This window comes from Sesamum indicum, linkage group LG2, assembly GCF_026168435.1.
Source record: "Sesamum indicum cultivar Baizhima isolate 11 linkage group LG2, ASM2616843v1, whole genome shotgun sequence".
Lineage (NCBI taxonomy): Eukaryota > Viridiplantae > Streptophyta > Magnoliopsida > Lamiales > Pedaliaceae > Sesamum > Sesamum indicum.
In genome coordinates, this window is record NC_142658.1 from 16070494 (window position 1) to 16092234 (window position 21741).

General features: G+C 32.9%; 2 protein-coding genes across 2 annotated transcripts; one reads left to right on the top strand and one right to left on the bottom strand.

Annotated features, from left to right (window-relative positions):
- The first annotated feature begins 5184 nt into the window (after positions 1–5184).
- Positions 5185–10145, top strand: LOC105155832 (cation/H(+) antiporter 15). Its single transcript, XM_011071805.3, has 3 exons — positions 5185–5406; positions 7110–8108; positions 8181–10145. Exons 1-3 carry the CDS (start codon positions 5185–5187, stop codon positions 9453–9455), a joined length of 2496 nt encoding a protein of 831 aa, XP_011070107.1. The 3' UTR covers positions 9456–10145.
- A 4763-nt stretch (positions 10146–14908) lies between these two features.
- LOC105155833 (putative lipid-binding protein AIR1B) lies at positions 14909–15575 on the bottom strand. The gene has a single exon (XM_011071806.3). It carries the CDS (start codon positions 15499–15501, stop codon positions 15088–15090), a length of 414 nt encoding a protein of 137 aa, XP_011070108.1. The 5' UTR covers positions 15502–15575; the 3' UTR covers positions 14909–15087.
- Between the last annotated feature and the right edge of the window lie 6166 nt (positions 15576–21741).

The window sequence follows — 21741 nt, forward strand, 5'->3', positions numbered from 1 at the left end:
GATAATATGCATCTGGGAAGTTTAGAAAGTATAGTTCATTAAAAATAACAAAATGAAGATTTGTATTTCGATAAGAATAAAATATTAAAATATTATTAGAAATTATATGAATAATAGATCGATTATATGCAATATAACTTATTATAGAATTCAGGGATAAAGTAGAGGATTTTGAACAACTCCTTATTTGCTAGTAAACTGTTGTAAGATCGAGGTAAGTGAATAATTAGTATAATCTATATATATTTTATTTCTTTGTTGTGTTACTTTTATATAAATTTGCGATTCGTGTTGAAACTGATTTATTTGAAAATATGTGAGTGGTGGTTGATTTAATTTGAGTGATTATATTGTGAATTTGAGATGAGAAAATGCACTGAAATATTCGATTGTTGTATGATGTGTTGCTGGTGCTAAAAATAAAAATATGTCAATATATGATTTTACGTTAAGCTACTTATTAAACTAGGTTTGTGCATGAATGGATTTGCACCTCATTGGTAGAATTCATGTATTTGTGTTGGTTGGTTATCTTAACACCATATAATATTACACCCGGGATGTGTATGAAGTCCAAATATGTTCCTAACGATCAAATCCATGTGTACATGCTACCATTGGTCGAGGAGTTGCTGCAATTGTAGCATGCAGGTGTACAGATTCACAATAACGCAACGAACCAAGTGTGGATCGTGAGTGAGCTTCCTACTTATAGGATTGTGTTTGGATGGAATACCACAAGTGTTATAGCGTTTTCTATTTGTATAGATGACACATGGACATTTCATCTACAGCCTGAGAGAAAAGCGTGCTACCTTGACTATCATAGAATGTTTTTCCCCCACGACCATCCATACAGAAGGAATAAAAGATCCTTCACTAATAATTGGCAGGAAAAGAACATTGCACGATTCAAGCTGATGAGTGAGGTCAGTTTAATACTGCAATTGAACAACCATTGACACACCCACCAAGTTACAATATAGTGTACAAGTGGACTATGCAAAGCATCTTCTAGGATCTTCCGTACTCAGACACGACATGATATGGCACAACCTTGATGTGATACATATTGAGAAAAATATATTAGAGAACATCTTTAACACCGAAATGGTCAAGGAAAAAACAAAGAATAACCTGGATGCACAACGACTTGAAGAACATATATAACCGCCTGGAGTTTGAGGTTAACGAACGCAGACCATACATTATGCTTAAAGATGCATATACCAGGGACAGGGACCAATAGAGAAGAATATGTAAGTGAGTGAGGTGTTTGAGATTTTCTATGGTTATGCCTCTAACCTTACTAGATGCGTTGACATGGAGGAGTTTAGGCTGCACGAGATGAAGAAACATGATTGTCACATTTTGATGCACAAGTTGGTCCAATTGCCTTCTACGAGATGCTTCCTGAGATTGTGTGGAGCGCGTTTCTGAAGGTCATCCTTCTATTTCAAGTCCTACGCTCGACCATGCTAAATGTCAAAATGCAAAAGTTAGAAGAAAATATCGTTGTAATCACGTGCAAACTTGAGAAAATATTTCCTCCAGCCTTTTTTGATTTAATGATACACTTTATTATTCACTTGCGATACGAGGCTCATGTGTGAGGGTCCGTGCAGCATAGGTGGATGTACTCATTTGAGAAGTAACCATTATTAAATCATAGATGTGTTTGATTTGTAATATATATATATATATATATATATATATATATATGCTTCGTTTCATTTATTTGATCCTCTGTAATTTTTCATATAAAATCACATGCAGCCTGCCTATGGACCACAAACTCCCGACAATCAATGTCCACTGCCCCCGCCGTCGACAAACTCTCATGTCTGAACATAGCTTAATAAAATCAAGTATGTGTTCATCGTGATGTGCAACAAGATGGGGCTTCCACATTTGTTCCCGACCTGCAACAGATAGCCCTATCCCCATCCACCCGTCCTTCGTTGTTGACATCCCAACTGAGGAATCAACACAACATCCCACCGAGGATGCTGCAGAGCTGGAGCCTACTGATCAACATCTATCCCAACAGTTAGAATAGGATGTTTTAGGCAAAAATCCAGAGACCCCCTATGATAATACGAATGTTCAAAAAGCCCCTTGTGAAAAATTAAAGTATCAAATACTCCCTGTGATATAAAATAAAGTTTAAAAAAATTCCTACAAAATTTAGGTCTCAGGCACTTTGAATACGATTTTTCTGTGAAAGTACCTCTTTCTTTTTTTAACATTCTTACCCTTCTCTCACAGTTAATATATAATATTATATATATTTATTAATAATAAAATATTATCTTTATAATGATTATTTAGAATAATAGTTTTATAATAATTATTTAATTAAATTATTATATATTTTTATTAATAATAAAATATTATTTTATATAATAGTTATTTAATTATTTATATAACAAAATATTATTTAAATTAAATTATAAAAAAAAAATCTGCAGCAGCAGTGACGGCGGCGGCGGCTGAAGAGGAGGGCGCCGCGCCCTCCTCACCCCTGGGCGACGGTCGTCGCCCAATGCAACGAGGGCGACGGTCATTGCCCATATCTTCGAAGGCGACACGGTAGCATCGTTGGAGGGCGACCGCGTTGCCCTCCATTTTTGGGCGACCGGCGGGAGGGAAGGGGAGGGGGGAGGGGGTTGCAGGCGAGAGGGGTGGGGGTTGGGAGGTGGGGTTTATAATTATTATTTTATTTTTTTATAAATTTTAATTATATATTATAAATAATTTTAATAGTATTAAATTATATATATTATAAATTGAAATAATTATATATTAATAAGTCGAGTTTGACCTGTTGACTAGAAGGGGTATTTTTGTTATTGTTTCTAAAAAGAATAGGCTCAAATTGATCAGGGGCGGTGTGATTATTTATTCATAACATGCGGGTGATTTTTTATATTAAAAATTTTAAAGGGAGATTGTTGATATTTTTATATATCACAGGGGGTCAAAATGGATTTACCCGAATTTCTTATGATATTTTTTATTCGCATTATAAATCGTACATTGTATTTAAATTATTTTTAGTTAATTATTATTTTTGTTTGAAAAAAAGTTGTCTCCAATTTCAAATTTAACCGCATATTTAAACAATATTCAGAACAAAAAATAACCATTTTTTAAAAAATATTTTAAAATTTTAGGGACGGATTTTGTGATGGCATCGTCACAAAAGAACCATCCCAAGTTCATACAATAGATCAAATCTTTTAGGACGGATTTCGATGATAAAACCGTCTAAATATTAAAAGCTATCTTTTGACGGATTGCGATGGAAGTCGCCCTAGAAAGATAAAATTGCATTATCCCAAAGCCCGTCTGAAAGTCTGTCCCAAATTATAATGATAAGACTAAAACAATCCCTCACAAAAATATCCGTATAATCGTCTGAAATTGAGAATTTATAATTCTCCATCAGCTGGATAGAGAGAGGACGGACATTCGAAAATCGTTCTAGATATTGTGACAGATGTATCTTCCATCTTAATTCCATTCGAAATTTTTTTCTGACTCGATGGTATTTCATTCTTCGAAAATTTGTCCGTTCTGAAATTTAGAAAGGGACGACAAGAAGTCTAAAAATCCATCACAAAATTCATGGCTGAAAAGTCTATTTTTTTTTTTTTTAAAGTTTAAGTGTGATTTTCCCATACAATATATATTGCCTGTAGAATTAATTTTGAATATTTCAAAACCAAGTCTAGTTTTGACATTTCCTAAACTGTGGGTCTAAAAATCATCCTTATGTTTGGATTTGTGTTTTGAGTGTTTTGTTTTATGTTCTAAAGATAGAGAGAGAAAAAATGGGATAAATAAGTGTGTTGAAAATAGATTGAATATTTAGATTTGTGTTTTGAGGTAATTTAAAATATTTTAAAATAAGTGTAGGTTTGATATTGGGATTTGGGTGATAAAATTTATTGTTCATTGTCAAATCATATCTCTTTTATATATATTTTTATATTTAAATATTATATGTTTGATGTTGTATTTTTTGAAGACAAAAATCACAGTTTATTGTCAAATCATGTCTTTTTTATATTATATATATAAATATATATAGAAAGTTTAAAAACAAGAACACACAGATAAGGTGTAGAAACACAAAAACAAACATTGAGTGTGTTTTATCTTATTTCAAAAAATGCAAAAATATGAATCCAAACACTGCTCATGGTTCTTTGAGTGATATAAACAGTATCAACAATTAATACATACATAAACCCTAAAAGTAGAAATCTAATGTTATCATTACATTGGTATATTATCTCATACTAATGTTTTAGGATAAATTACAACAATCTCTCATAATAATTATAAATATTTTTTCATTATTTGAAAAATTATCAACGCACCCACGTTCTAATAGTTGTTTAATAATTAGCCCAATCCATTAGTCTATCTTAGGTTTCTACCCATTTTTTGTACTAAACTAAACAAAATACCCGTTGAACTAAGAACTATAAATTTTATTAATTTTTTATGGAATAAGTGGATAATTTTTCAAATTTTTTCACTCACCCCATCTGATTTTTTTTTTACAAAAGAATTATTTTTTTCTAAAAAACGAAAAAAGTACAGTAAGAGCAAAAATTGACCATTTCATACCTTCATCCAAAACTTATATAATCTCATCAAACATCAGGAAAGTAATTGTAATTTTTCATTAACAAAAACGTATTTATAACTATATCAATAACTTCAAGGGAGTTGCTTATAATTTACCCAATATTTTCAAACTCAAGTGAGCAACAATAACTAGTTTCCCATATCCTAGAATTCATTAATTCTCTATACGTAGCTTCAGTAAACAAATGGTCAAGCTGTAGTGGAGCATTTCTCTAAATTTAGCCATCCCCTGAGAAATAATTAGTACTGTACATTAGAGCATACCGTCCCTGATCAGCCGCGCTACCATTCAAGAACATCTCAAGCAACCCCTTTCCATGAAAATACAGTTAAAACAGTTTTATCCTCTCTCTCAGTTGCCTCATTCTCCTCTAATCCTTTCAGTTCCACTCTTTGACGGTATCATCGGAACTTCCCGACTGTGCATGCACATGCATGACAGACTTCTTCACCCATAACCAGCAAGCTTGAGAGATATATACACAGTAAAGATCTTATATATATACATATACTCAGGGAAAAATGTCAGAGCGGGCGACGATCTCAACTAACAAGTCGAGGGATGCGATAGTATGCTACAGTCCGACGATGATCACGACCAACGGCATTTGGCAGGGGGAAGACCCTTTGGACTTCGCGCTGCCGCTCTTCGTATTGCAAGTCACACTCATCATTTGTACGACGCGTATTCTTGTGTTCATCTTGAAACCCTTTCGCCAGCCTCGCGTCATTGCAGAGATTCTTGTAAGTCTTGCAATTCCATCGACCTCTTAATTTCCGTTTCCTAATCGTTTTTAAGTCTTTATGGATCTGATTTATGGTCGATATGTAGGGATGAGAATTAAATCAAACTGCTTGGCTGAAATTGATTGGTTAAAGCTCATTTAAATTCGATTTGCTAAACTTAATAAATTAAACTTGAACAATATTTTTTGTTCAATAACCTTTCAAGCTCGATTGGAGCTCGATTCGGTTGGTATAAAAATAATAAAATATACTTAAAAAATCAAGTTACTTTGATTTGATTCATGTTTGATCCAATTAAAACTCATTTATACTCGATGAACATTAATCAAATATAAATTTTCAAGCTCGATAGAAATTTAAATAAATTTGAATAACAATATGTTCGACTCGAGACTCGCATAATTTAAAACCTTATCTATATGATTTGATTGTCATTTGTAATTGAGATTATTGAAATGCAATGAATCCTTCTTGGTTTATTTGAGTATTTCCTTGAAAGATAGTAGAGAGGATGCATGCATTGTAGCTATCGTTCTTTAAGAAAGTCTTGATTGGAAGGGGAGGACCATGCAGTGAGAATTGAAGTTAATCCATCCACAGTAAGGTCTCCCATCACCAATTAAATTTTTTTAGGAACAAATTAAAGTCTATTTTTAGGAGAGATGAAGAAAACAAATTATATTGTAATTAAATGGATGGATTTAGCAATAAGAATTGTAAATATATAATAATAAAATATTTGTTGTTTTAACATTTCTTAGATGATTTGAACTGTCATTTAAATCCATTTCATAAATACATAGTAAAATATATGCTCCATTCTCCTAAAATTGTGGCTTTCTATTTATTTTTTTTTTCTTTTTTTGAGTTTAAAGTAAATTTCATAAATAATAATCATAGCATCTATTTACAAAAATGTCGGACAATAACACGACGTGTTGATGCCCCGTATAAGTCCTTGTTTGGAGTACTTGGTACCGAACACGGAAACATGCGTACCTCACTAGTCTCAAGTTGTTTTTCAAATTCTGTAAGTGGCTACAACCTTAAAAAATAGTGTTCTCTTCAAGCTTAATAGCCTATTTCATAACTACCCTTTTAATTAAAAGAATTATACAACACACTAATAATTCCCAAATACTAATTATTTAAGATTAAGGAAAAAAAAGAAGATTTTTGTCTTATAATTTTGGAAAAGGTTTTGCGGTGCTTATATATAACCTATGAAATAGCATGAAATCACCAAAGTGGACTTAATACTTATATGCACTTCAATTATCATGATAAGAAGGCATAACGTTCACCAGGAGAAATACGACTTTTCACTATAATAAATTATTATAATTAGAAGTAAATATTTATGGCGGATACTAATTAATCATGGTTGCGGATTGACTATTAGCCATTATTTTTACAAACGATACCAAAACATTTGCTAAAACTAAAAAGTGTGGCCAATACTTTGGCGATAGGCAAAATTAAATGTGATTAAGACTTAAGTTATCACATTGTGGTAGATAGTATCTTTTTGCAAAGATTCTTAAAGTGTAGTGCTTAATAATAAAGGAATAATCAGTTTTTCTTTTAGTAGTTTTTGCTTGTTAATAAACAATCAATAAAATTACAATAAATCCTGTATTGAGCACTTGTTACTATATACTTACTGAACAACATGGTGCACTACCTCAAAATGGTGACAGGGTGGTGTAATATTAGGTCCATCAGTCCTGGGAAGAAGCACCGAGTTCTCCATCACTCTATTTCCGCTGAGAAGTGTGATGGTTCTTGAGACAATGGCGAACGTAGGCCTTCTCTACTTCCTTTTCCTTGTTGGAGTAGAAATGGACATTGTTCAAGTGATCAAAAGCAGCGGCAGAAAGGCTGTGATCATTGCTGTTACGGGCATGATTTTGCCGTTCCTAATAGGCGTGTCGTTTTCCTTCATTCTGCACCAGAGCGCGCAGTATGTCAAGCTGGGGATTTTCATTATCTTCCTAGGAGTTGCCCTTTCCGTCACCGCGTTTCCAGTGCTTGCACGTATCCTAGCAGAGCTAAAACTTGTGAACACGGAGATTGGGAAGATTGCTATGGCGTCAGCTTTACTTAACGACATGTGTGCATGGGTTCTATTAGCCGTTGCCCTTGCCGTAGCAGAGAACGAGTACTGGTCACTGAATTCATTGATGGTGATTGCGGGGACTGCAGCTTTTGTTGTTTTCTGCATCTACGTAGTAAGGCCTCTGATTTTGTGGATCATACAGAAAACCCCGGAAGGCGAATCAGTCAGTGAGTTTTACATATGCCTAATTCTTAGTGGTGTTATGATTTCTGGTTTCATAACAGATGCTATTGGAACACATTCCGTGTTTGGGGCTTTTGTCTATGGCTTAGTTATCCCTAATGGTCCTATCGGTGTAACGCTCATTGAGAGGCTGGAGGACTTCGTTCTGGGGCTGTTGTTGCCCCTCTTCTTCGCAATTAGCGGACTCAAGACCGACGTTACATCAATAAAAGGTGCCGGGACATGGGCCACTCTGGCCCTCGTCATTGTTCTTGCTTCTGCCGGAAAAATTACAGGAACTCTTCTTGTTTCTCTGTACTATGACATTCCATTTTATGAAGGACTAACACTTGGTTTGCTCATGAACACCAAAGGCCTTGTTGAGATTATTGTCCTTAATGTGGGCAAAGACCAAAATGTACTACCTGATGATCCCTCAAATTAGACAATAATACCTATGAATGTCTAATAAATATATCATTTCGTGCAGGTTCTTGACGATAAAACTTTCGCAATTATGGTAATTGTGGCAGTTGTTATGACTTCAATTGTCCAACCGGGTGTCACAACCTTATACAGACCGGCAAGAAAACGCGTAGCTTACAAAAGGCGAACGATCCAGAGGACGAAACCAGATGGAGAATTTCGTGTGGTGGTGTGCGTGCACACTCCAAGAAATGTTCCAACAATCATCCAGCTGCTTGAAGCCTCCCACCCTACCAAGAAATCACCAATTTCCACATACGTCCTCCACCTTGTCGAGCTCTCTGGCCGTGCATCAGCAGTGCATATTGTCCAGTACACTCGAAAATCAGGTCGACCGGCCATCAACCGCATGCAAGCTCAATCCGATCATATCTTCAATGCCTTCCAAAACTTTGAACAGCATGGAGGATTTGTGTCGGTGACCCCCTTCACAGCAATCTCCCAATACTCCACGATCCACGAAGACATATGCAACCTGGCTGAGGACAAACGTGCGGCGTTAATTATCATCCCTTTCCACAAACACCAAACGGTGGATGGACGAATGGAAGACACTAATTCCTCGTTTCGCATGCTTAATCAAAATGTATTAGCCCATGCTCCCTGTTCAGTTGGAATACTTGTTGATCGTGGCCTCAATGGGCAAAAAAGATTATCGCAAAACCAAATACTCCACCACATAGCAGTGCTATTCTTTGGCGGGCCGGATGACAGAGAGGCATTAGCATATGCGTGGAGACTATCTCAACATCCGGGGAACAACATCACTGTGATGCGTTTTGTGCTTGGAGATAACGGACTAGAAACAACAACAGAGTCTAATAGCGGACAGGAAACATTAACAGTTGAGACAGATGATGATAGAGAAAAAAAGCTAGACGAGAAATGTATACACGAGTTCAGGGAGATAACGATGCATAGTTCTGCAGTCATGTACATGGAGAAAGTAGTGAATCATGGGGAAGAAACAGTGGCAGCAATAAGGACTATCGATGGAAATCATGACTTATTTATAGTAGGCAAGGGACGGGCTGTGATATCACCTTTCACGGCTGGTCTTAGCGACTGGAGTGAGTGCCCCGAGCTCGGTGCAATTGGCGATTTATTAGCTTCATCAGATTTTTTAGCCACATATTCAGTGCTAGTACTGCAGCAATACGTAGGGATGGAGACGATTGGAGACACGACGATCTGCATGCCAGATAGCCCAACTCAGCAGCAGGGGAGGCCTGATTCAGGACAACGACGGTCACCTCCACAGGACACGGCTATTTTCTAACCACAGCCCTGAAGAACTTTAGAAGATACAATCACATAATACTGAGTTCGGAGGGAGATAAACTTCTTTGTAGATTTGTTAATATGGGCAGAGTTACATTTCTCTTCTTTTCCTTATTAGCCTGATCTTGTTACAGTAACGACACAAATTCCGTGCAATACATACAGTGAAACATCATTTGTTAGAAAATCGCTCGATATGGTCATCTGAAATCACTCGTTGAACAAGCTCTGGCATCGTCCATTCGGAGGTAATTCCCGGCCGCTTTCAACAAGCTAGTGTGTGTATTTATTAGAGATTATATCCAGTATCCCTTCAAAGTCAGGCCGAGAACTTTCCCCATCCAACCTGGTAGAAGATGTACTTGACAGATTCTCTAAGGATAGACTATCACTACGGGATAGCATGAATTCTAGATCAGCTGTACTTGGTAGTCCATAGTGTATCAGTCGTTTCTTTATTCATCTTTGTTCTATTTCTCATAATAGCTCCACCACTATGCTTGGATTGTGCCTTTCGCCTTTGATCAAGACTTTTCCGAATTTCATCTCAAAGTGGAACTAAGTTGTATAAGTTAAACAGTGTTTTTCTCTTCCTCAACCCGAAAAGTAAGAGGAAAGCATTCCGATTTCAGGGCCCAGCTTAGGCCCCTTCCTAATCTGATGCCATGCCCATTCTGGGAAAATTGTAATTTACTTTCCATAGCTTACTTCATTTGTGATTTTAGCCGCATTGTTTTACGACTCAACAGATTTACTCCCATAAGTTCAAAAAAAATTGAGATAACTCGCTAATGAATTGGAGATTTACGGTGAGTGGGGCATCAAAACGCTCGCCGTTGGACGGACTTTTAAACGGTGGTAAGCTCGCGTCGGAAGGTGGTTAACGGTAGAGATAATGGAGGAGAAGAAAACTAAATTTAGGATATATACATATAAATACAAATATATATGTATACACATTTATATATTAAAAATATATAATTGCCTATGTATTAGAATAATATATTTTATTTCTATAAGCATGATTAAATTTGAACCACAAATTTAGATTAGATTAAATATAAACCATTGATTCGAAAAAGGTATTTTTGTCATTGCAATATAAGATTTATATTCAAATTCACCAAGGGGTAGTGTGCACCTTTGGTAATATGATATTTTTTTATCGCAATGACCTATTTGAACATTTTGGATATCACAGAGGGTAATATGAATTTTACCCTTAATAAAAATGGAGTACACATTGGAGGATTTCATTTACATGTCAAATGTATACAAATTTTTCCTTCGTTCTGGATTTAAATTTTAAATCCAATCATATTCAATTTTAACCTTTTAAATATTTTGTACTAATAAACTTTCTACTTGAATCAAATAATTGACAAATTTTAAAAGTACATAACAATACTAGTACTACATACTTAAATAAAATATTTTATTATTTGAATTATCTATTAAAATTTATCACTGCAAATATAACATCTAAAGAAAGTGTTTTTAACACATTACTATAGTGCATTTACTAATTTATTAAATTTAAAATTATTATTTAAATTACAAAAATATAAATTTCTTCCCCAACAAAATTAATTAACATAAATACTATGTAATATATTCCACTCACAAGCAAAATACTATATATACATACACACATATATATAAATATATAAATAGACATGATTTAAATGAACGATGACTTTTGCCTCCCAAATCCCAACAACAGTAGAGACGGCAAGGAGGCGGTCGACAGTGGAGGAAGACGAAGAGAAGGTGTATATATATCTATATATATTATTTTTATTAATATATTTATATATTTAATATATAAAATAATATTTTATCGATTGAAAATCATCGTTAGATGCAAAGGGAGTACGTGTAACATACCACCTCTTTTGAGGGGATAATTTGCTTCATTTAGAAAAACACAAGAAAAGTAATTTGATATAAATTTTTTTTCCACAAGGAGTTAGTATGCTCATCTCGATATCACAAGGGGTGTTATGCATTTGTTCCATCAACACAATTTTATAAAGGTTTGAATATTATTTAAAAACAAAATATATCCACTTGTATCATGAAAGTAGATGGGAGGTGTTTTTACTATGTATCAAGGTGTTCTAAATACTCCTCCAATTATGATTTTTATTTCTTGTGTTCCCTTATTGAGTATTAGGATATTATGTGAAAATCCCTTCCTACAAACGGGTAAGGTTTCCATAGCTTCTCTAAGGAAAAATATACGCTGTGTTTGGATTTGGTTTTGGCCCATTCCCCAAATGAGCCAAAACGAGTTTAACCTTTGGATTTCATTTTTGGACATCTTATATAGGTGTTTATTTTGTTTTTTATGTCTTTTGGCCTTGAGAGGTGGTAGTCCAACAAAAGATAATTTAAGTTATATGTATATATATAAAAAAACCCAAAAAAAATATAAAATAGAAAAATGGAGATAACTCGGTGAATGGGAAATTGGGGGTGGGTGGGAAGTCAAAATGCTCATTGTAGGATGGGCTTCCCAAAAGTGGTAGACTCATGTCCAGAGGTGGTGAGACGGTGGAGAAAAAAGCAATAGAAGATGGGGGCATGGGTTAGGGTTTCTTTAGCAAAAAAATAAATATAAATGGCCAACAGATTGGAGAATTTCGATGGCTATTGGACGGGCTTCGCAATAATGGTAAGCTTGCGTTGAGAGGTAGTCGAACGACAAATAAACAAGCGATAGAATATGGGGGCACAGGTTAGGGTTTTTTAGCACAAAAATTGAGATAACTCGCTAACGGATTGGAGATTTACGGTGCGCGGGGTATCAAGAAACTCGCCATTAGACGGACTTTTCAACAGTGGTAAGCTCACATCTGGAGGTGGTTGGACGGTGGAGATATGGGAGGAGAAGAAAACTAGATATAGGATATGTACATATAAATATAAATATATATATATACACACATATTTATATATGAAAAATATATAATTGCCTACGTATTCGAATAATATATTTTATTTCTATGAGCATGATTAAATTTGAGCCACAAATTTAGATTAGATTAAATATAAACTATTGATTCAAAAAAAAGTATTTTTGTCATTGCAATATAAGATTTATGTTCAAATGCACCAAGAGGTAGTGTGCACCTTTGATAATATGATTTTTTTTATAACAATGATTTATTTAAACATTTTGGATATCAGATGGGGTAATATGGATTTTACCCTTAATAACAATGGAGGACACATTGGAAGGTTTCACTAACATGTCAAATGTGTACAAATTTTTCTTTTGTTCTGGATTTAACTTTTATATCCAATCATATTCAATTTTAACCTTTTCAATATTTTGTGCTGAAAAAATTTCTATTTGAATGAAATAATTGAAGTACATAACAATATACCAGTACTGCATACTTAAGTAAAATATTTTATTATTTGAATTATCTATTAAAATTTATCATTGTGAATAAACATCTAAAGAAAGTATTTTTAATACATTACTATAGTTCATTTAATAATTTATTAAATTTGAAATTATTATTTAAATTAAAAAATATAAATTTCTTTCCCAACATAATTAATTAACATAAATAGTATGTAATATATTCCACCACAAACAAAATACTATACACACACACATATATATATATATAGAAGACATGATTTGATAATGAACAGTGATTTTTGTCTCCCAAATCCAACAACAAACATACACCACTTATTTTAAATATTTTAAATTACCTCTAAAAATAAATCCAAACATTTACACACACTTATTTATTTCTATTTTTCTCTCTCTATCTCCAAAATACAAAACAAAACACTCAGAAAATAAAATCAAATACAATGCTAGATTTTGTTGTGCAAATTCTAATCCTGAGTCAATCTAAGTGAAAAATACTATGTCTTATATTGATCATATAACATAGCAATATAGATGCGTATACAAACTAGACTAGTTATTCAATCCTTATGGTAACACCCTATACCGTTACTTTTTCTTCCCAATGATTTATGATATTCGAGAAAATTAAACCCTAAAGTCATACTCCTATTTTTACGTCCTACAGCACCTGCAACCATGATCTCATGGCCTGCTATTTCTATCATGCCTTCATATTTACCAACAAAGGTTGCAGCAAATAATATAAGTCATCACAAGTAAAATAATTTTCTTTCTTAATGATTTCAAATATAACTTGAATTTGTTTCAAACTTTCAAGGCATCTAAGTTTTACGTTATCTACCATAATTGCTTGAGGAGTTAAAGCTTTTAACAACTCCTCTTTTCCTTTGTAGCTTGTAATCCTATCTTTCGAAAATAATATCCTGCTACTAAACCTAGTTCTAGTGCTATGTGTTCGATCTAAAACTGTGTAATCCTTAACGATATTAGTACTATCTATCCTAGGTATCCTAATTGGATCTAGTGTCACTACCTTATCAAATTTCTTGTGCTACTAAACTCAGTTCTAGTGCTACTGAATCCAGCTGTTTTTTAAGTACTTTGTATGATTAGATCAACATTTTCCTTTGGTATTTTTTAACGGAATCCCCCTTTGGTCCTGAAATTGAAAAAAAAAATCCACATATAGAACTAAATGTGCGAATTGACCTGAGTGTGGGACTAAAATTGAAAATAGATCCACTTATAAGATCAAAAATGTAATTTACCTGGAATTTGATATGTGCTTCTCAAGTAAGACCCACATTTTAAGCCAGATTGCACTTTACAGTAAATTTTGTCCTCGATGTGCATTGGGACTAAAATTATAATCTTTCGGACTTCGATTAATCAATTTTTTGTTAATATTGAATAAACATGTGTATATCATTGATAAGCAACGCATTTATATAGATACTACAAAAAAGAAATTGAGATTTTGCTTTTTATAAATTACCCCAATTTAAAAATCATTATAAATGAATACTACAATTAATCAATATTCATCATGATAACCATAGCCAAAAAATTGTCGTGATTTTGGGATGACTAATGTTTTGGCCACAAAAACAGCTAATTTTGTTCTTTTAATTATAATAACTGTAGTAAAAATCATTATTTTTCTAGTAAAAAGATGTCAATCGAGTGTTCTCCTCACGTTGAGATAAAAAAACACTAGCATAGCATTTGGATTTGTTTCCTAAGTGTTTTGTTGTGTTTTGTGGAGATATAGAAGAAAACAAAGATAAATAATAAATATGTGTTAGAGATAGTATGTATGTTTTGGATTTATTTTTGGAGATAATTTAAAATAAGTATTGTATATTTAACATTGTATTTTGGGAGACAAAAATTACTGTTAATTGTCAAATAATGTCTTTTTTTATATATATTTATGTATATATGTGTGTGTATATATATATGTATTTATGTTAAAACAGTTAAAAAACACCCAAATAATATATTTTTATATAATAACAAATATTGGATATATTTTAATTCACTTTGGACATAACTTGAAAATGAAAACAAACATAGTGTATATCATTGCGTTCAACACAAAAAGAGAGAAACATTATAATTCCACACATTAATGAAAAGCAATCTGCATGAAACTAAACAACAAAGGAAGAAAAATAAAGAAGATACATATCGAAACACTTGATCACGGAGCCCTGAAGTGGTTGGAGCTTGCTTATGCACACTGGAAGCCAGAGGGAACCTTCTTGCCACAATAGTTCAACAGCAAGCTGAGGGAAACTGGGACGTTAAGGTTAATGCCGAGGACGTTGGCCTTGATGGCTGTGCAAAGGCAGACGGCGGCCTCGAGATCGGCCAATCCACCAATGAGTGAGCAGCAGGGGGTTTTGGGTGGGGTTCCTACCACCAGATGGACTAAGTCATTGAGCAGGTTGGCGCACACACCCAACTTGAGGGTATCTTTTGGGCACTTGGCCTTGTGGCCATGGCCGTGGCCGTGGCCGCCCCCGCCACTAGGAGTGGTCTTGGGTGGTGGAGGGCAAGGAGCATAAGTTGCGCTCACCATTGTGAAGAAGAGCAGATTGAGGAGAAGCAAGAGGACAGTTGATGTGGTAGCTCTTGGAGCCATTTTACTTGGAAAGGTTTGAGAAATTGGCTTGAATGTAGGTGTGTATTGTACTTCAAGGCCGTGTGTGATGAAAATATGTGAAGTGGGTTGGGGTTTTATAGGTGAAAAATATGTTTTCTTTTTCTTTTTTTTATTAGGGGTGGGGGGAATGGTAGGGAAAATCCATGTGGGCAGATTGGTCCATCTCGTGTTTTCGTGTCACATTTAAATGTGTATTTTATAATGTGAGAAGGATATATTTCTTATATGTATTACTATTACATTAATATGTGATACAAAAGTGTGATAGAAGATTCAAATCGAGTCATAAATAATGTAAAAACAAGGTGGACTTTCAAGCTTGGAAGATAAGGGTTTGGGGTTGTGAAATTAAATATATAATTGTGTGAATTTCTTCTCTCCTAGAAATAAAATTAGTGATGGATGATGAGTTGATTCTTGAGGAATTATTCGATGGTTTCACACTTGCAAGTTGATACAATGATTTTTATGATTTTTGTCCCTAATGAAGGATGCTGGTCCAAGGGAACATGAGGTAAGAAATATTTTATCATTAATTCTTTTTTCTTTTTTAATCAAATCAAGTGCAAGATCAAATAGGTTCTTGATCTGTCTGTTCTTTGGATATTCATGTTATGAAGATAAACAAAGCCTAGCAGCTGTTTGAAACTCTGGCTTTTGTGTGTATATACCCAAGCTCAATATCCATTTTACTAAAAAAAAAAAAAAAAGAATTACTCCATATATTGTAAAGATCATAATTTTAAAATTATAATATATTAATTTTATATTCATAACAGTAAAACAAGATCGATACAAAAAATTAAGTTTTCATCATATATATAGTTAATTAATATTTGTCATGATTTTAACTATAGACATATATGTTATGATTTTTAACTGGGTTGATGTATTGGTCTTGTTTGTAGAAACAAAAGTCTACAGTAGTTGTACAATCTTGATTAATTAATATTTGCCACACGTTTTTATATTTACTATAGTAATTAATATCTTAAGTAATATTTCTTCTAGAGTGTTTAGATATTGTATAAGAAAGAGCTAAATACAAGTTTGATTTAATAAAAATTTTATGAATATTAGAATTTTTTTAAAGAAATGTTTGTCACTATATATTAAATGACTACAATGCTAAATATATATATATATATATATAAATATCAATAGACGATAATTTTTATTTTGTCACTTATAATTATTAATGATAAAAATTGTATATAAAATTACCACTATAAATAATTAACAGCATATATAATGACAATACAAATTATGTGACAAAAATTATTTGTTATCACTATACATCGTGGTCATATATATGTATAACATCAATTGCCTTTTGTACAACTTTATGCACAATTATTTATCACTAATTCTTGTTACTAAAAATTTTATGCAATAATCTTAAAACCATGAAATTTATTATCATGACAAAGTAAAATTATTTGTCCGGTTAAATAGTATTTTTGCTCCTACAAGTTAGGTTCATTTTATTTTTGGTCCCATTTATAATGGGATTAGTACTTTTAGTCCCACACCATATAAAAATTAACATTGTCGATCCCCATCCACTTTTTTGTCTACAATTTAATGGTGTATGTCACATGCCTAGCACGTGACCAGTAAGTATTTTTTATTGGAGGAATAATTGGCCTTTCTTCCAACGGTAGCATATTAATGTTCCATTTGGTCTGCATCTTCACTTGTGTAAGATATGATTCTTTGTGCTGCTTCTGCATAGCTTCAACTTACAGAAACATGGGAAGTGATCAGATTCCATTTTTGTGAGTGAAGAGATAAATCCCCTTTTTTTGCCCTAATTTTCTTCAAGTTTGCTTTTCTTCCTCAAATATAGTTATATTTGTCCCCAAAAAGTGGTCCAAGCTAGAAAACACGTCAATCTTCCCTCCAAATAAAAATACTTGACGACCACGTGTCTAGCAATATTAAATTGTAGACGAACAAATCGAGAACCAAAAGTGTTAATCTTTGTAACTTACGGGACTAAAGGTGTTAATCTGTAATGAATGAGACCAAAAGTGAGATGTGTCTAATTTATGAGACCAAAAATACTATTTTCCTTTATTGTCCCAAAATATCTAATTAGTGCCAATATTGGAAATGTTACGTGATCTTCTTTCCCCGCTAATCTTCTATTTTTTTGTAGTAAATTTAGTGCTACATCAAAATATGATAGAAGACCTCCAAGAGTAAAACTCATGAACGGTGACAATAAAAATTCATACCACCCGATAATAATTAAAAGGACAATCAATCTCATATTTACGCAATGCCCTCTAAAGTTAAGTCTACTTATAAAAACACCCGGGCCCTCTGTAAATTATAGGTACATCCCCTAAAAAGATATTAGTGTAATGTATCTCGAGAGAGTATTTACGTAAAATTTTATCATTGAATAGGGTGTACATTTGTAATTACAACAATCTCTAAGAGTAATTAAGCCTAACTTCAGGGGTATGAATGTAATTTATCCTAAATATTATCATAGTAATAATAATATTATGTGTGTGCTAAGTTTTTTTTCCCTTTGGGGGTGGGGGGCTGTTTGGATTTATTCATTAATTTCCAAAGCTGAAATATAAAATTCTAAAGGAGTTAATAAAATCCTGAAATCAAGGAAAATTTTGCTTATGAGAATTTGAGTAATCAGTGGCTGAAAGAGTGAAGAAGCAGACACTATCAGATATTGCCAATATCAGTGCGGCTGGTCGCAGGACATGTCATCATCAACTCGCCCCTTATGTGCTAATATTGCATGTCTAATTATTATCTTTTATCTTTTATTTTAATGAACAAAGAGAAACAGAAAAACACAAAACCAAGAAACATAAGAGGAATGCATACCATAAGATGAAACTTTTTAATTCACTTATGTGTAGTAATTAAGTCTGAGAAAGTTAATTTAATTGAAAATTACTTCCAATATATATATACACGGAGAAATTGCAATTTTAGTCGTATAATTTAAAGAGTGACATTTTTTGTCCGACATGAATTGATTTTCGCAATTTAATCCGATAACTTTAAATTTTGGCAATTTTTATCATCTTTTGCACGAAAATTGCATGTGACCATATATGACCAATTAAATTGTAATTTTAGTCCAATAAATTAATTTATACAAGGCCAAAAATGCCAACTATCTTAAATTACAGGACTAAAATTTTATTTTTATTAGATCGTCTGCAAGTTATATACAACTAATATCGTCAATGTTTTAAAGTTAGAGAACTAAATTGTAAAAATCAATACATACCAAACTAAAAATACCATCCCTAAATTATAGAATTAAAATTCTATATTTTTCCCCATATACACTATCAGGATTGAATAGCATCCAAGTTAATTCACGTGTGCTTACAGTTTGATTTCTCAATCTTTTATAGGGTATATTACTGAGGTTAGGACGTTTAATGCTTTGTATAAGGCTCTTATAAAATTAGTGGTCCACCTCTTAAAATTATAATTATAATTATAATTACATTCTATATTTAGTGGCAAAGTGTGGATTTGTTTTGAAAATATGATTTTCTCAAAGGACTAATTAATAAACTTAATTAATTTAATTTCTTTAGCTAGTTAAGATTTCACTTGAATTATATTTTGAATTGATGGATTCGAATTTTATAAAAAAAAAAATAATTAAATAACCTTATTGTCTATTGTGAAATCTATTGATATTCAATAAAATATAATTAGAACTAAAAGTTGCAAGATTTGAAATCTTTTTTAATTTTTAATTATCCAAACAAATCCTTAACGAAATGAAACTTTAAGTCCTTGTTTTCATTTAATTGAACTTGAAATAAATGCAACTTCGGGGGGTCGAGCAAAAACCTGTTCTTTGATACATAGGTATAACAGAAATTCTTACACAAATTAAGTTTGGTTGAACCAAATCAATTACATCGTACTTATATATATTTGTCATGTGATTGATTACTTACTTCAAATGTACAATAATTACACGATAAGTATATTGTATCTACTATGTGATTGGTTCAAATTTGACCAAACTTAATTCGAATTAAAATTTTCTTAAAATATACAAGCAAATCATATGATCATGTGAGTATATTCCTGTTTCTGATCCCCGTCATATTATAGCCAAGATCTAACACGCTTTTAGCATATGATGATATTTGGAAGTATTGAGAAAATTAATTAATTTTGGCTTGATTGTCCTTAATATACTCGACTAAGAATGTTTACTAGGACAGTTTAATTTTGAACAACTTGACGATTATTAAAGTATAATGTTTAATAATTAACTTATCATATGTAAGAACAAGAACATTCCACGTGTGAGAACAAGAAAAAGGAAAAATTAAAGATGTTTTGTGACCATTGTTTTTTTTTTTTTTTAAAAATAAGAAAGCAGGAGTGGAGCCCACAGACCCGTCAGGAAAATTGGGCCACTAAATATTTTTGTCAGAATTCAAATGTATAATGTGGGTGTAATAATATTTAATTTTAATCACTAGACCACAACGATGAATGATTTTGTAATCATTGATCGAATGGATAATATCTCATACTAATATGATGGTCTAAGACACCTTAGCCTTAAAGTCCGCTCCAGCCATGATTTTCAAATGATAGTGATGTGTTAGAAAATCATTTTGAATTAAAAATTGTGAACGCGTGCAAAAGAAATAAGAAAAAAAAATATGTATAAAACACAAGATCACGTATTCCACAGTTCGCGATTTCTTAAATTAAGTTTTTACAGGTGTCGTTTAAAATATTTTTATGTGATATTATCGATTAGGGAATGATTGTTGTAAGCACCTAGCACTTATAGAATTGGAGTTAAAAATCCTGTCAAAAATTATAACTCGAACGTATTATAAACCAGATCCATTTTCAACTTCTGAAATAATTTACCAAACACTTTTGAGACCAAAATAATATATATATATATATATATACACACCATAGTTGGGAAAATTCTTGAATATGCATGAAACATTAATCATGGCTTATTTTAATAACAAGAGAGTGAGAAAAAAGAAGTTGACATGATTAGTATCACGGGTTTGGTATCTGCTGACAGTGGACGAGGTGTGGGGCCTAAGTTCACATTCCAAATCCATGCATGCACCGGGCGTCGGGTTTACTTCGTCGCCGTTGACGCGAGTGCGTGGAATGAGTGTGGTTATGCCATGCAGCGGCCCACGGGTTTACAAACACATTTGGCTTCATTCGTGGACATCCACTTAACTGAGATAGGCAACCTCCCAACTTGCAAACATTACATCAATCAGTTTCCGAGTGATCTGCGTATCTGGCCGACACTGATTACACGGGATTGTAGATCAATTACGTACCAAAAGGTGTTGTGTTTTATTTTTTAGTTTTAATTGTTATTGCATAAACAGTACAAGTAAATAAATATAGTATTTAACCATAGTTCATTGATATGGTTGAAAATGAACATCCTTGCTAACTAGTCATGCAATGATTTGTTGGTCGTAGTTTTTGCGAGCGTAGCCGAAATGTTTATTATGATTTTAGTAGTATTTTCTCTGGTATCTGTAATTGTCGACTTCGTAATCTCCTTCTTAAATCTTTCTTTTTATACTATGTAAGAACTCGATCAATTGCAATCTAATTGTTGCAACGCTTTTCTTCCTAACAATTTTTATGGTGCAACGTCGCGTTTTGTGGTACCATCAAAGGACCCTGCATCTCTACAAGTTGTGGCTTTTATTTTAAAAAACCAATAATGATGAGTATATCATTACTTATGTGCAATCTCTAATCGTCAACACATAGTTTGCATTCCACAACAGAGTCATTCTTTATTAGTTTGATGCCACATCCTGAGAGTGTGGAATAACCAGGCAAGTCGTTGATGGTCCACATCAAAGCTTCAACATAAACTTTTTATTCTTAGATGTAACATCATCTTTTCATAACTTTTTTAGTTTCTTAAGTAACGGTTGCAAATATAGATCTATCACGTTCACAAGTTCTTTCGGACCAACGCTAAGTATAGACAATAAGAAATTACCTTTTTTTCATGATGGAGGCAAATTATAGAGAATTAACAACATAGAAATTTGAGAGATGTATTAAGAAAGTACTTTACACAGATATAGAAGCTTTAATGCCATTTAAAAATATTTTTAGAAGAGTTTTTTAGAGCTTAGGGTCGTTCCAGCATTCACTTGAGGAGGCCAAAAGTATAAATATTGGATA